The sequence below is a fragment of the Falco rusticolus genome, chromosome 15 (genome assembly GCF_015220075.1).
Source record: "Falco rusticolus isolate bFalRus1 chromosome 15, bFalRus1.pri, whole genome shotgun sequence".
NCBI classification, from domain to species: domain Eukaryota; kingdom Metazoa; phylum Chordata; class Aves; order Falconiformes; family Falconidae; genus Falco; species Falco rusticolus.
In genome coordinates, this window is record NC_051201.1 from 11,351,474 (window position 1) to 11,367,860 (window position 16,387).

The 16,387-nt window shown below is 41.0% G+C and overlaps 1 protein-coding gene across 2 annotated transcripts in view; it reads right to left on the minus strand.

The window, feature by feature from the left end:
* CHST8 (carbohydrate sulfotransferase 8) overlaps positions 1–16,387 on the minus strand; it is a 185,722-nt gene that overhangs the window by 129,958 nt on the left and 39,377 nt on the right. For both annotated transcript variants that reach the window (XM_037409536.1, XM_037409535.1), the window contains exon 2: positions 12,986–13,209. In XM_037409536.1, coding sequence (XP_037265433.1) covers positions 12,986–13,094 — 109 coding nt within the window. In that variant the 5' untranslated portion in view covers positions 13,095–13,209. The remainder of the gene's footprint in view (positions 1–12,985; positions 13,210–16,387) is intronic.

A 16,387-nucleotide genomic window follows, 5' to 3' on the forward strand; every position in this document is an offset into this window, starting at 1 on the left:
ATTTTTGGTTGAAATCACACTTTGCAAGTTACCGATTTGAAGAATAGAGAGCATTCGCTGGATGTCTGGTGGAAACCTTGGGAAAGCTTCCCCTGGACTATGAAGAGCATTATCAGATGGCACTGGCCCAGGGTATTGACTGAATATAAGTAGTAGTACCTGTAGATAAGCTTGAATGGTATTTGTTTTAAACTCTGATTTATCTGGGTCGGCCAGTGACACAAGCTATTTGGCGTTTGCAGACACCAATCATGATACAGCCTCGCTGGGTAACATGCTAATGGCAAAATGTTTCGTTAGCTTTTGTGCATTCATTTAAAAAAAACCCAACAAACTGCAGGGTATTAAGTCCAAGAAATGCAAAGAGTAAAACTAGAGAAGCGCTTTTTCCCCTTAGTAGGAATAACCTACAAGATAGATTTGATTTGAAGAAACATCTTGTGCTACCTTCACCTCCTCTGAGAATCCTTCTGCTATCGGCTGGTCTCATCAAGTTATGTTTGACACTGACGCCACGGTGGCCCACTGTGAGGGTGGAGACACTGCCAGCCTGCTTTTATTGCTGCTTTTACACTGAGGGATAAAACCCCTATCATCTTTAGGACCTGATCTTGCCCAGAGAAGTGTGCAATTATTAGACCTGTTGCAGAGAAAAGGAACCAGCTAAATCAATCGGCTTTCTTCAGTGAACTTATTAGGTAGCACCTAGGCCTGCTGGTAAAGGAGAGGGGACATTTCAGCTCCATAAATTAGAATAGCATGGAGAGATAACAAAGCTTGAAAATGTAGTCTGGAACTGTTTCCATACATTTTGCACGCATTGTCTGTCTGACCTGGTCACTCCCTCTCAGTGGCTCGGAGCCACAGTGTGTGCTGCCCGGGGCAAAACGTCCTGGCAATGGCAACGCTGCGCTGAATACCATTTTTTCTTTTCCTTGTGACAGGAACATTATCAGAGAAATGTCTCGTGGATTGTCCCTTTCCTAGTCTAAAAAACCTGCGTGGCCACCCACACCTGGGTTCCCGTTTCCCCATTTTACAGTGCCCTGCAGCTGAGCCCTAGCTGTGGAGGAGATGGACACAGCAACCCAAACGCAGCTATGCATTCAGGAAATCTTTGATTCCTGCCCAAGAACATTTCAGCTTGCTAGATAAAAGAAACAAGAGACAGATTCATGCAACTAAGCTAAGAAAAGGCAGTAGTTACACGCAGCAGACCTAATGAGTGCTGTGTTTCAGGAGCAAAGTCAAAGCTAGGAAACAGAGCTGCCTTTTCCGAAGGTAAGCCTCTAACTCTGGGCACCTTCTCCGCTGAGGCAGGAGATGGTAAATATTTTGCCACTCTCAAGACCAGTGTTGCTGTGCTTGCTTCTGATTCCTGTAAATGACTACAAGAAGGTGGTTTGTCTTGCTAATTAGAGCTGCTCTTGTAGCAAATAGGCTTCTTTTTGAATATTAACAATTTGCCCTTCACTTGAATGTTTTTACAGCATCAGTGGTTGGTTGCTAAAAGGACAGTAACTCAGAAACGTGTAATTGATGAATATTAAAATATACGGAATTCTTGAAATGCTGTCTCGGCAGCATTTCTGAAACATCTTTCATTATAATCAAATGACTATCTGTTTGTGGTGGCATGGAGGGCTCTGATCAAAGTGGCTAAATGCTGTAAAAATGCCGATAAATACACGCACCCTTCTGAACTCAATAGGAGCCGGTGTTTGACTCACTCCCTAATTTGAGTAATTTGAAATCTAATTATCATTAAATGGCAACAAAACTATATAAAGATCGAGGGACAGAAAGATGCCTTTGCTACTCAGGGTAGGGACAGGGCTGGAAGCAGCATGCTTGGATGAGGGAGGTGAAGAAGGATGGCAGTGTGCTGTCTGCCGTGTCCCTGAGAGGCAGTCTGCAGGCAGCTCAGTCCTGCTCCCCAGGCTGTGGCATGCAAGACCTTTAAAAGTGGGAGATTTTTTTCCCCCTTCTCAACAATATAAGTAAATAACCAAACAGAACAGCGAGGCTGATGCTGCAGAAGTTTCTCCCCAAAGCCCCGAAGCAGAGGGGGCAGGAGGTGCCAAGATGACAGCTGTGTGCGGTGAGAGTACCGTTGCTATCTGCTCAAAATCATTCAGGGCAAAAAGGAAAATTTTTGCACTTGGAAGGGGCTGTGGTGATGGCACATGCAAGACTAATGTGAAGGGTAAATCAAGTACAATTCAGCCTTTGAAGTTGAAGGGGAAAAAAGAGTAAAATGTACCCATCTGTGCTGCAGGTCTCCAATTTCTAATCTGTGATTTCATGGAGGAAAGAAAATGTGTCATTGGATTCCTTTTAGGAACTGTGTCCTTGGCTTATTAACAAGCTTTATGTCTTTATGTGTTGTCCAATTTCGGGGGGTGGGGAAGAGCTGCATTTGTGTGTGGGTGGTATTATTTTAGGATATGTCTTAGTTAATTATTATCTACTGAAACATCACCTAGGAGATACTCTTTCTCTGTCATGCAGCTTGGTACTTCATGCAGTAAAAGGTAACTCTTCCGTAGTTCATTAAATTATGTTGTGGTGAACTTGTCTCCACTGAGTCTCAATTAAGAAGTGAAGCCAGTGCCTTTAGAGGAAAAGGCAGAGAACAATCAGAATATATTGAATATGTAATTTGATCTCTGGTAACAAGCAAGAGGAAAAATATGGTGTGCAAAAGTGTAGACTTTAAGAACATGTTCAGTCTCAAAGATTTGTATATGGAAGTATAATATAATTACATCATTATTTATTAGGAGTATTTAGTGCTTTTGAAAATGTAAGGTGTTCTAAGTTCTTTAACTATTGTAAATTTACTGTAGTAAATACTGATCTTCCTTACTGCTTCCCTTTTATGGATATCTTCATTTTAACACCCCTGGGAACTTCAGTCATACTGATTCTGAGCCCGTTGTCTATTAACATGTTTTATAAAAGTGCAGTAAATTTTCTGTTACATTCTAATTTAATTAAAAATTTTAGTTTGAATATTTTTTTTTTTAAAAATCCTTTTTAAAAATGTTTAAAGTATCTAGCACAAGTAGTCTCTGGATGTTTTTCTACAAAAGCCCTGCAAAGCTCTTCAAATGTGAAGAACAGAAAAGGACGTTATCTCAACTTTTATTTCTTAGACCTCCTTTCCTACCATTCTTTGTGTGCTGCACACATATATATATATTTTTTTTTAATTTCTGTTTCTCTCCCATTCACATGCTTTTCTTTCCTGTTATAATGGTTTAAGGTTTGTTCGTTTTGATTTTCTCCAGCAAAGTATAAATCATCCCAAGAAGCGTTCTGCAGGTAGCGGTGAAATATGCTACTGGAACAGGCAGTGACATGGCTGGTTTAACATGCAGCACTGAACACATCATCAATATATAGGTGTTAAACAATACCTGACTTTGTACATTCTTGAGTAACTTAATTCCCTTCAATAGCATGAGAATGAGCGCCTCATAAATGCAGAATAATTGGAATTTTAATTAGGTAGTGACTTAAGGATGCCTCAGGTTTACAAGGTAATAACATCTCTTGAGCTAAATGAATGGAGGGGCAGGTTTCAATTTAACAGCTTATAAAAAAACAGTTGATTGGTTTCCAGTATTAATTTTGGCTGTTCACAGTGTTTGTGAACTTGGTGGCTGAGGTGCTGATGTTTGTTTTGGGCAAATGAATGGTATCCCAGCCCTGCTTAAGTTCTCACTAAAGTCTTCAGGATGAGTTTTAAAGAATTATAGTGAACTACATTAAAGTCTCAATGACTTCAGAATTGCTTTGCTGTGGCATAAAATTCATGGTATCTACCTGCAGGTTTATACATTTACTTTTGTGACTATTTGAATACGTGTCTTCTCATTTGTTTACAGTGGAGTAGTGAGAGGAATTTGTTTTCTTGTACGAGATAAGCATCATCGTGTTTTTCCTAGCAGCTGCATGCACAATTAGAAGGACCCAATTAAAGCTGCATTCAGTTCACACAGAGAGGCAGTGATTGCTGTCTGTAATTTCTCCTGTGGTCTGACTTATGGGCATTAAGCTGTGCAGAAGTTTATTAACAAATAAACTCAAGTCAAACAAGTGAAAAAAAATAAATGCAACAGCTTGAGAAAAAGAGTCTCCCCTCCCACCCCTCTCAGGTAGCCACTGGGCAAATGACCAGTTTCCTCTGTTTAGGCTTGTGCTTTCTCTCCTCCTGGCCACAAGAGTAAGTATTTGTGTGTCTCCTCTGCTTCTGTGTCAGCCACTCTGCAGCAGATGCAGGCCAGCTGAAGACTCCTGTGAATTCAAGCCTAAAACAGTTCTAAAGCCAAATATACCTTCGTTTGTTCCAAGCATTAGCTGCGCTGTCATTACAGAAAGCTCAGCACTGCCAATCACTGTGCCAAATGGAAGGAGAAAGGTAAATGAATTAGAACAGGGAAGGAACAGGGCATTGGAGCACAGGCACCTTCTTGAAGGATGAGGAGTTTCATTCACAGCCAGCTCTTTTTCCCTTCCTGAGGCTGTTGAGTTCCAACTGCTCTGTAACGGGATTTGATGTCCCCTGATTTCCTCCCAGCCCATGTAACTGTCCCTGTGTACGCCCATACGTACTCAGTGGCACAGCATGTTTCACTTTCACCGTCCAGGGATAGCCGAAGACTGTTAAACACCGGTCTCTTGGCTAATGCACTACAAAGAGCAAAACATCAGACATCCAATCCCTGCAAAGAGTTTTATGAGAAAATGTGTGGTTTCCAACTAAAAAGCAGGAACAGAAGCCCCAGAAGATTCTATTTCTGTAGGTATGAACAGCCAGTGCATAGTGATTCTGAAAAAGAGGGAAAGAACAATTGCACTGATGTGCAGAAGTGGCAACAAAGGAAGGGCCTGGCTGGAGCATTTCCTCCCTTAATCACCACATAGGTCTCCTAAAGTGGCTGAAACCAAGAAGGGACAAAGATGGGACTTAATTTTTACAAGATGCAGAATATTCTGACCCTCAGGCAGCAGAGCACGTCAGGCATGGGAGCAGAGCTAACAGCTGAGCCACTTAGTTGGTATTGAAGTGCATTTCTGCACTGATGCAATGAGCTAGCATCTTGCAGGATAAGGCCTCTACAGAATAAGATTAAAATCAGTTAATCACCCGCATATGTCAAGTGGTGACACATCCCAAACCAGTCGCTTACTTTCAAAAATATATAGATTATTCATTTGAAGAAAATGATAAAGATGTCCACAAGAAGTTGCTGTTGTGTAGGGCCTATACGAGATCAGTTATTTGGCTTTTTATGCTCTCTTGACTGGTGCTAAAGCAGTAAACTGGCAGTTTTGATGCTGATACACAAAGCAAGCCGTAATAGAGAAGAAAGCCACTTTTAATTTCAAGCTCCAATAGAATCATGAAAGGAAAATTAATGTTTACTAAATGAAAAAGGATAATATTGCTGGAGAGAGGAAGTTTTGGTTAAGCTTTTAGGGCAAGGTTAATAACTTTGAGAAATGGAAACATGTATTACAAAACATGTTTAAAATGACATAAACTTTAGAAAATCCAGAAAGCATTTTAAAATTACCTAAGCTCCTCAACGTGGTATCAAGTTTTAAAAATCAAGCAAACTGGATGATAGCTGGCATAAGGAAGAAGGCTTTCTAGTATTGAGACTTTTCTGTGAAAATTTCAGTATAGCCTTATAATTAGAATAAATGTTTTGAGGTGAAATGAAAGCATGCTGATCAACTTTTGCACATTTCTGTAATGCCTCTGCAAATTTCCAGGGGAATCTGAGAAGCATCCAGGTTTGTTCCCTAGGAATATACTTTCATAAAGCTGCCACTCTGAGAGTCTTCTGACATATCACAGTGCGATTCAGTTTTGCCTCTGATATGTTGCCAAGCACCATAAACAAATGCAGCTCTGAGATGGCAGGTCACTTCTTATTTTCCCAGACACAACAAAGAAGTGTCAACCTCTGACAGTTTTTAAAAGTAGGCATTAAAAGAAATATCAAAGCTTTTTTTTTTTTTTTTTTTTTTTTTTTTTAACCAGTCAGTATCTGAGAATGCTTACAGAAAAAGAGAGGATAGGGAAATCTGTGGAAGTGGAAGCTGCGCTATATGAGTGATTTAGAACTACATCACTGTGTTTTTGTGTGGATAAATAGATTTGGGGTTAGGCGACATGAACTTTTTACCATCAAATGAATGGACAGTGGCTCTGGTACAGTCATCTGGTGGGTGGGTGTGCGCACCACTGCAGTGGGATTATAACTGCTGCTAGTCATGCATTGGATTTTGTGATAATTTCAGTTAATATGGTTTGGTCTTGGATTTTTGTTGTAGGATCTAGCAGTCCTTAGGTACCTTGAATCCCCTGCAGAGAACCCCTTTATAATAGGAAATGGAGACATTTAGCAGGTGAATTGCCTGATTTAACACAATACAGCACAATCTGTGAGTAGGACAGGAGCAAACCACAGCAGTTGTGGATCCCAGTTCTGCAGTCTAACACCAAAGTGCTCCGACTCCTGTGGAGCACTTGCTGATGGCTGACAGGAAATACTGGTCCTATAAATGCTGGCCTGCGATGCTATAGCTTGAGAGTTGTATTTGCTTTAATGGGCTTTAGGCTAAGAAATGATATAAAAAGGAAAAAAAAATGGCCTGCTCTCAATACTATTTTGTAAATAAATGCTGCATTTTTCGTGACTGGCAAGGATATGGCAAAGTCATGAAAGCAGGGAAAAAGCGTCGCATGAGACCATCTCTATATATTACTTGTGATAAAAAGCTTATACATGATTGCTTTGAGCACTAGACTGCATTTCTTTTGAACAGGTTTGCACTGGCAGTGTGCTGTAGGGTTTCCTTTGTAACCATCTGTGCAGCGTTTGATCCCCCTATAGCAGTAGACTGATGAAGTCATTGCCAGTGCTTCTTTCCAATGTGAAAAACAACCAGGTTCACATTCATGGTCAGTCTAAACTACACCCATTTCAAGCAACAGAAAAGAGAATATCATACTCGTAAGACCACATTTCCCTTATAAGTGCCTTGCCTCAGCAGACAAGGGAATAGATCTTTTTCTTTTCATCCCAGTAACTGCAGACCATTGGGAACTTGTCTGCACACAGGGAAGTTCTTTGCTGGGAGAAGTTCAGCTAAAGAAGACTCAGAGGATGTGACTGCAGAAGGTTCAGCCACTCTGGAGTCGGTTGGTGGAAGCTACCCCTACACACATATAACAGTATGCCGATTCTGCTTGGAGAGTGTCAGCAAGCCCGCTTGCCTCTGCTACAGTCACCAGATCCTTTGTTCGTGATTTCTGCTGATGCTGTCAGTTGAGAAGCAGATTAAATGGCTTCCAGTTTATAAAGAGAAGTAAGTTGCAAATTGTAGGAAAATTACTTCTGAAATTATATAACAATGCTAGTTCATTTTCGGTCGTATTTATAAGAAGTTTCTAGTGCGACAAACAAGTGGAACGTTGTGCACTAGGACAGTATTATGGAAATGTACAGCAAACACGGAGATGTGCATAGGACTGTAATTTGTGAGTAACAAGGTGTATGTGCTCTGAATAAGTAATTAAGAAAATTTCAGTACGGCTATAATATTGGTATTTGCTCTAAGGCTCCTGCAATATACAGTAAGGTCTCTGCACTGTGGCTGCCTTGTGCCATCAGGTTTGCAATAGCGTTGGCATGCCAGCCCTTCAGACTGCTGTCTCTCCTTCCTCCCTCTCCTCCCCATCACACCCTTAGCAAAGCAGAAAATAAAGAAGATGACAGTATTATGTTAGGAACTGGTAGATGAGGTAAGGACAGCAATAACTGCAGAATCTCAGTCAGATGAGTTTCAGCCTTGGTTATAGTCATTCTTGACTTTTGAATTCTGATACAGTCAGAGTGCAAAGCCGGTTCTATTCCACTCCCTGTTTTTACCCATTTGGAGCTTTCACAACATGCATCCTTTGAGATGTATTTTCCACCTTTTCCCAGTTCCCAGAGGAGCGTGTGTCCATATATATTGATCTTAAAAGTTCTAACTGAAAACTCTTAATGATTTGTGAATTCAGTAACCATATGGCAAAACCCCAATATTTTTTTCTTCATGGACTCATTCACCGTATAGAGAGGAATTTGCTACATGAATATAGGTAGATGTAGAGGAATATTAATAATTCCCTTAGTTTTTATGTGGCAAAATCTCCTATTAGAAAAGTAGATACCAATTTAGAATATCCTTTCTGTTCTGACTAAAGTCCATAGTCAGTACAGCTATAGGCAGAGTGGTACAGCTGCAGATACTATGCCCCTGGTGCAGCTTGGACACAGTGGTCCTGGTATTCATGACCTCACCTGACCACCTGCTTGCTGTTCATGACCACAGTCCTGTCTGCAGCCCAGGGGCTGGCTGGTCTGCAGCTCAGAATTTTGTGTGGCATTTGAAATCCACCTGAGAGCTGTCAGGACATCACTTGCTGATGTTTGTCCATGTTGCTCCCTCTTGTACCACCCAGATGCAGCTCTCACAAATCCAAGTTCTCCATGCTGCCAGTGATCTCATAAATGGGATTGGCCCTGGCCAGGGCTGTAAGGGTGCTCGTTAGCCCTGTCACCTCTTCCACTGTAAAAACCGAGCGAGAGGGCACGTGCCATTATGCTGAAGAAACCTCTTGCTAACCACTGGGCTGGACAGACCCCTTCCCAGCTGCTTTTGTGGTACCAGGACAAACACAGCGGTGGAGTGCCTGCACATTTAGTTACTGTAAAGTTTTTGCATGTTGAATATTCTATCACAGACAGGAGATTTATACATTAAAGAGTCATTAGCAATAGGATGGGCATATGTGTATTAAATTCTTCTTGTGCACCATGTGTAAATGTGCTTCACTTATCCAAAACAAATCCTTTCCTGTGTCTGTTTAAGAATAATGGTGTGGTTACTGCAGAAGCCAAGATTTGTATCATAGAATCACAGAATGGTTTGGGTTGGAAGGGACCTTAAAGACCATCTAGTTCCAGCCCCGCCACCACGGGCAGGGACACCTTCCACTGGAGCAGGTTGCTCAAAGCCCCATCCAGCCTGGCCTTGGACACTGCCAGGGACGGGGCATCCACAGCTCCTCTGGGCAGCCTCTTCCAGTGTCTCACCACCCTCACAGTGAAGAATTTCTTCCTAATATCTAATCCAAATCTACACTCTTTCAGTTCAAAGCCATCCCCCCTTGTCCTAGCGCTACGTGCTCTCGTAAAGTGCCCCTCTCCTGCTTTCTTGTCAGCCCCTTTAGGTGCTGGAAGCTGCTCTAAGGTGCCCCCGGAGCCTTCTCTTCCCCAGGCTGAACAACCCCGACTCTCTCAGCCTGTCTGCACAGGAGAGCTGCTCCAGCCCTCCGGTCATCTTTGTGGCCTCCTCTGGACTCGCTCCAACAGGCCCGTGTCCTTCTGATGTTGGGGGCCCCAGAGCTGAACCCAGCACTGCAGGTGGGGTCTCATGAGAGCAGAGCAGAGGGGGACAATCAATCCCCTCCCTCGACCTGCTGACCACGCTTCTCTTGCTGCAGCCCAGGGTGCTGTTGGCTTTCTGGGCTGCAAATGTACGTTGCTGGGCCATGCTGAGCTTCTCCTCAGCCAGCACCCCCAAGCCTGTCTCCTCAGGGCTGCTCTCAGCCCATTCTCCGCCCAGCCTGTGTTGATGGTTGGAACTGCCCCAACCCATGTGCAAGGTTGTGTATACATATCTATAATTATATATATAAGGTATTTCTAATTATACAGGGAGAATGACTAGAAGAGCATTGTGTTTCTATATGGCTTATAACTATCATTCATACCACTTCTCAACCCACACCCCTGCTTTATCCTGCATTCTCCATGGTAATAGCACTCTTCATAGGTGCTGAGAAAACGACTGTCGTAAGTGAAGTTATTGTCTCTTTAATGACCACAGGAATATCTACTGTATTGAATATATTGGCTTGGGAAATCTGTTTTGCCCACCCTAAATGGCTGTCTGTCTTAAATATATCTGCTCAGTGTGATGTGTGTTATATAAATAAAACTACACAGACAGCGTGTTTGTCAATCAGCAAAAAAGGCTCTACACCTGCTATCCCGGGCACATATACTTTGTAAGCATTGGTTTCCAACAGATAAATGTAATCAAGGTTTATATGCTCACAGAAGCCAACAGGATGGGATTTTTTCACTTGAAAGATCAGAAGAAAATTGTAACTAATGTTGTGGAAAATTACTTTGATATTGCTTTCTCAGTACAGCATCACAATTAGGTAGCAATGTGAAGCATAGGGAAAGAATAAATGAATAGTAACAAATCAACACAAACAGCTACTGTCAGGAGTACTTTGCTCAGTGAAAGTAATGTAAGCATTACTTAAAGTTTTATGGCTGTGGATTTTATACTGGTTTAAGTAGTACATCAAGGTCTCACCATCATGCTTGCTAGGACTAAAACAATCAAGAACAATTTCCGGAACAGACAGATAAAACTAAAGTACCAAAGTAGTTTTATTAATCTTGTTTCATAAGTTGTACTGTCTTAAATTAAAGATGACTGGACATACTAACAATGAAAAATGGCCTTTTGGACAATGCAAAATTCTCCTACGCTGCTTTTCAGTGGAAAATAAACATTACCAACTTTTCTCCAGCCTTTCCGATGAGATTCCAGCATCTGGCAAATATGTTTTACTACATAGTAACTACACAAGAAATACAAAAGCAAAGGCTAATCCAATAAAACCTTGACATGCAGAGTCTGTTGTCCTAAGTAGCTTAATGATACATGCATTTGTTCAATTCTATTGAGGGGGCAATCAGACAAGCAAATTACAGCAATTTCTGCTCTCCATTAGAAACAGGATTTTTTAAGGAGGAACACTGGACAGACGAAGGGAAGGATCCTTCTCAGCATGCCAGAAATGTCGCTTGTGATTGACAGATTTTCACAGGAGACTGTCTAGAGATGAGACATGCCTACCTCTCTTTTTAATGAAACAAATGGATATTTTTTCCTGTGTCCTTTAAGCTGCCTAATATGTTTTAGTGATAACTGGTATCATTTTCGGAAGCAGTGGATGTGAGGAGTTTCTGAGTCCACTGAGAGTTGAAAGCACTTAACGCACATGAAAAATCAGCCAAACAGAAATAAGAGTAATTGTATTGAGCACCTTTTACTCAAGTGTACAGTCTGGTTCCTATTAACATAAATAGTAATTGAATGTGAGAATCGAGCAATTGATTACACAGCTTTGGCAGTAACAGTGTTGTTCGTGTTTGAGCTATGCAGAACCCTACCCACAGCAATCGACTGTGTTATGGAGTGAGTTTTTCTGCTGGGGGTAGGAGCTCAGTTCAAACTCACTCATTTTCATTTAAATGTGCTTGGGCATCCCCTTCTACAGTTGCATCCATCTCAAAAATCACTTCACAGTGCACTACAATCAGCAGCTGGTGTTCAAAAGGTTTGTGGCAGAGAGAACAGAGGTACAACCGATCAAGAAGAGGGACCAATAATGAAAAAATGGAGAAGAAATGGCACTTTTTTTGAGACACCACTAGAAATTCCTTCTCTTTCAGGAGCAAAGAATTAACTTTTCAATGTAAAGGTACACATTCGTAGATGTATTAGAGTACTGCCTGCATTTGCTGTCCATATGTCTTTCCCCTCATGCCCAATCTACTGGCCAATTTCAGTTGAATGTGACCAGTACTGCCAGTTTCAATCTGTAAGCTCTTTTGCATCCAAGTATACAAAAATAAATTGCAAAAGCACTGAATAGACTGGTTAATTCTCTGCTTTGCACAACACTGATGATTCATTATTTCTCTAGTTTCAGCTGAGTGGCTGTTTTCAAAATTGGTGTGCAGTTGGACTAAATAATAAAATACAGATTGTTTAGTGACATGGAAATAAGCACTTAATAAACCTGGACACAGAAATTAGCACTTAATGTAATTATTTAAGAGGTCTTTGTGTTAGGGTTCAGCTCCTTTAAAAATGTTAGTAATACTTGAAAGTATACACAATTGTGTTCATTGTACAGTGACGATGTCAATCAAATAGACTTTTTATGAAGCATGTATTTAGTCAAAGGAGAATTTCAGTGCCTGTAAGAGCAAACGTAGTGACCAAACCTTGGCGCACAAGGGCATTATTACGAGCTGGAGTGTCTGCACTGGCATTTGTCCAGGCTGTAAACCAGCCTTCATTACAGCCTTAGTCAAAGAAAAAGTGACTGTAAGTAAATCAAGAGATATCATGCTTTCTCATACTTCTTGTGTGCTCCCCCTTTAAAAGGAAACCACTGTTACAGCCCACAGTTTTCTAGTTGTCACACTGATGTGGTCTTTGTGGCTCTTCGCAGTTTAAAGTTAGTAGCGCAGGAAGACGGCATGTGTGTGAAAGAAAGTTATGAAAAGTTGCATGGAAGTTAAGCATGTTAAAGGAATGCATCCCAAAGTATTTTATGTTTCTCGCATGACTCATTTATGCATCCCTTATTTTGCATCTCCATGACACGTTGAATACAATATACGGGCAAAGGTAGATTCAGAGGCATATATTTGCAGAAACTGAACTTTTGGGGAGAGTTCTTATTTTCATATTTATAGTGGTATATCTGCTAGCAGAAGTTGGTCTCAACTTTAGCAGAGAATTAATTCCATGCACCTGGACCCTGTGCACCTTGGCAAAGATCCCTGCATAATCAGTTAATGGGTTCTTGGAACTGTTTTTTAAGCAAGCTCCTCTTTCTTTCTTTCTTTCTTTCTTTTTTCCTTTTTTCTTCCTTTTTTTTTTTTTTAAGAAATTGATAATTGATTTTAAAATAGCCTTCATTAAAAAAATCACATGCCTTTGTTGAGACAACCTCTTGAAGACGTAAAACATGTTAAGGGTATAAGTATAAAATGTTGAACATGAAAGAGCAAGTGAGTCAAATAGGAGTGCTAACCTGGTGTCTGCTGATGAACTATTTCTTCTGGATCCTGCAGGTGAATGAAGACAACGAGCCCAGCTGCTCCAAACAGCAAGATGAAGGAGAACATACATGTCAGCCTCATAATTATTGTTCTCAGATCAATCCGATTCTGACCCAGGAAAAGAACTGCACACAATCTTCGGGATGCTCTTCACTCATAGTCTCACCCTCTCATCTGGAAGTCTGGCGTAATACATCTACAAGAGGTAAAAAACCAAACCTCTAAAACTTAACATACAGAGCATTTATTTTTTTCAATGCAGATTAGTAGGTTTAAGTCCTTGATTAGACCAAATAACTAATTTACAGTTAATTGCAGGCATGCAGTCAATTTCTGCCCCATCACTTTGTCTTTAATTATATGTCACTGTGTTTAACATGTTGAAAAAGACAATGTAGAATATCGTTAAAAAGCGCAGTTTGGGAAAAATGGTCATGCCACAGCTGCAATTTGCACAGAAACCCTTCTTAATACTTTGCTTGCTTCAAGTGAAGCATGTGTCACTTTATTTTTCACCGGTTAAACAATATGAAAACCATAAAGTGAGATAATGCGGGGGAAATGATCTCAAGAGCTGCACCTTGCATGTCAAACATGGGGAGAAGAATGAACAACTGGCAGCTGCCTGCTTCACCCTTGATAAAAACAGTCGAACTAAAACTGTGCACCACTGGTCGTCATGCTGCCCACTGGAAAATCTCTGCAGGTGCATTGATTTCCAAGGCAAATCCTGGTCACACTGCTTGGACCTCCCGCTACTGGCTTGCAGAAAACATGAGGAAAGAGAACGTGGGCAGCAAGCCGGCTATCTCTGCAGGAATGATGGGCACGGCTGCCTCTCCATCCCTGGGATCTCCCAGCGAGTTTCTGGGGTCGGTTCTGTGAATTCTCACCGCTCACTCTAACACTTGCCATCATATGCAGTCCCAGTGGAAGGGCAGCAGCCCTAGTCCCAGTTGGGCACACTGTATGTCATTCTAAACCTCTTGCTGAGCACAGCCCTGAGGCAAATACTTCACTTTAAGCCCATGAATAGTCGCCCTGGAACCAATGCTGGGTTTATTTTCTGTTAAAATTGTGGCAAGTATTAACTGTGTATTTTTATTATTTTTTCACCTTAAACATTTCTCACTCATTTAAAAGTAAAACTAAAAGAAAACGTCACAAAGTTTTTCAACGCTAGAAAAGCCAAATCCTTATGGGTCTTTGCACAAGTCCATCTGTGCCTGTTGTGTGCATGTGTATGTAGTATGGATGGACTTTTTGCACATATATTTATTTATATTTTCTTTAAGGTTCAAATACTAACTCTAAAGCCCTAGGTGAGTCAGATTAAGGAAGGACTATTAGCCTTCAAAGCAACTGTGTTATAGTTTGAAACACTGCTGTTATAAGCAAACAATTAGGGAATATGAACCACCCTCTCTCTGGTTCACTACAGAATTTGTTTGCACTACATAGTCAGTGGTTTGAAGAAATGGGTACTTTAACCAAATCCACCTGTGGTAAGGCTGGTACAACACCAAAATCACAGCATTGTTTTGTAAAACTGTCCAGTCAGAGCTTTCTAAGAATTGCATTTGATTACCTAATATAAGCATTTTCCTTTTTGTAACCTATTTACGCTCTCTGCATGCTCATGGGGAGGAGGATGCCTCTGCCCCAGTCTTACAGGACAGGTGTGAGGCAAGTGCCTTGCCCAAGATTGCACAGAAAAACTGTGACGCAGCAGAGCTGAAGGGTCTCCCAGCCCCTAGGCTGGCGTCAGTGGCGCTGCCCTTCTCTGCTGGGAATGCCCTGGCAGCTGGTGGGATAGAGAGCTGGCAAGAAATGTGTAATCATAATTTGAGAGAAAGCAGCTTAAAAACATCCGCTCCCAAATAACAAAGGTTTTATATTTGCTTAATGCTGAGTTTTAAGGTCATTTTTTGCATGAATTATACTCTTGAGCACATAATGCGTTTCTAAAACAATTATTATTAGCTTAAAATGCTAAACCATTTTCCCTGGGTTTGATTTGTTGCAATGTTTTTGTTTGAAGTAGAGGCAGCATCAAGAAAGAAGATCCCTAGCTAGTTTTTAATTAGTGTGAGAAATGCTACAGTAGCAGTTTTTAACAGTTACAATGTTTGCATTATTCCACATCCTATAGGACAACTGTGTTCAGGATCACATAACCTTTTAAGGTAGACATTACAGTGTCTTCGGGACACCTCAAGATGCAACAGTAATGAAAGCTAGATGAAAGCATGTATTGAAAGAAGAAAAGGCCACGTGTACTTGTATAACTCTAAAGAATGCTGCTCATTGCCTGTTGCCGATACACGTTTTACAAGCAGTGAATGCAGAGGGAGTCCGAGAAGGAAAAAGAAAGAGAACCTTTCTTCTCAGCAAAATTATTACCTCTCAACAAAACACAAACTTCACAGATCTTTAAATTATGGGTCTAGGCTTTTTCCCTCCCTATTCTCCTGTAATTATTTTTTCAATCAGTTGACTTTAATTAACGTGTCCTAGGAGAACAAAGCTGGTGAATGGGAATGGCTGTTTTATACATGCTGAGCATGTGCTTCCTGAGCCCTCCCAGGCTGGTCGTTGAGTTACAGGAGCAGAGCAACTCTGAAAGCCTGATAAACATGAACCAAGTATCCTCATTAAGGAAACATTTGAAAATTGTTTACACTCAAATCATGTCATTTTAAAGATGGCTGAGATAAAATAGCTACAAAAAATTGTAGTGGAGCATCAGCTAAGAGTTTCTTCAGGCACTGCTTCCTCAGGTGTGTGGAGAGGGATGCTGTATCTGGGAGCTTTGGATTGATCCATGCCGAGCCCCAGAAGCTGGGAGGCAGAATTTGGATGAACCCATAGCCGTCAACTTACACTTTGGATTTATGGTTGCATACTTTAACTGTGCTCCTACAATGGGCAAGAATATATTTTTATAATTCTTATTAGTATTACTAAGAGTGCAAGAAGATAAGGCTGCAAGCAGCTTCCAATCTAAACTCCATTTTCAACTGCCCTGAACTTACTAAACAGATGGAAAGCGGTTCACTAGAATGTGCAATAATGAAATGAAACATCTAACTTTTAATTTATTCTTCCTTTATACATTCCTGTGGTGGATAAAACTCCTAAAAAACATACAAAAAAATATGTTTTTCTAAGCTTTCCCATTACCATGTTATGTGAATGCTCTGCCCTTGAAAGCAGCAGAAGTATGTGCATACACAGATAGTAATTAGCACTCAGATAGCACTTTCCAGTTCAAAGACATTCATTAATCACCGTAGTACCCCTATGAGGCTGAGGTGAGGAAGTATTAGCATCGGGTAGGAGAATAGGTGTTGCATCATTAAAACAAGCCCTTT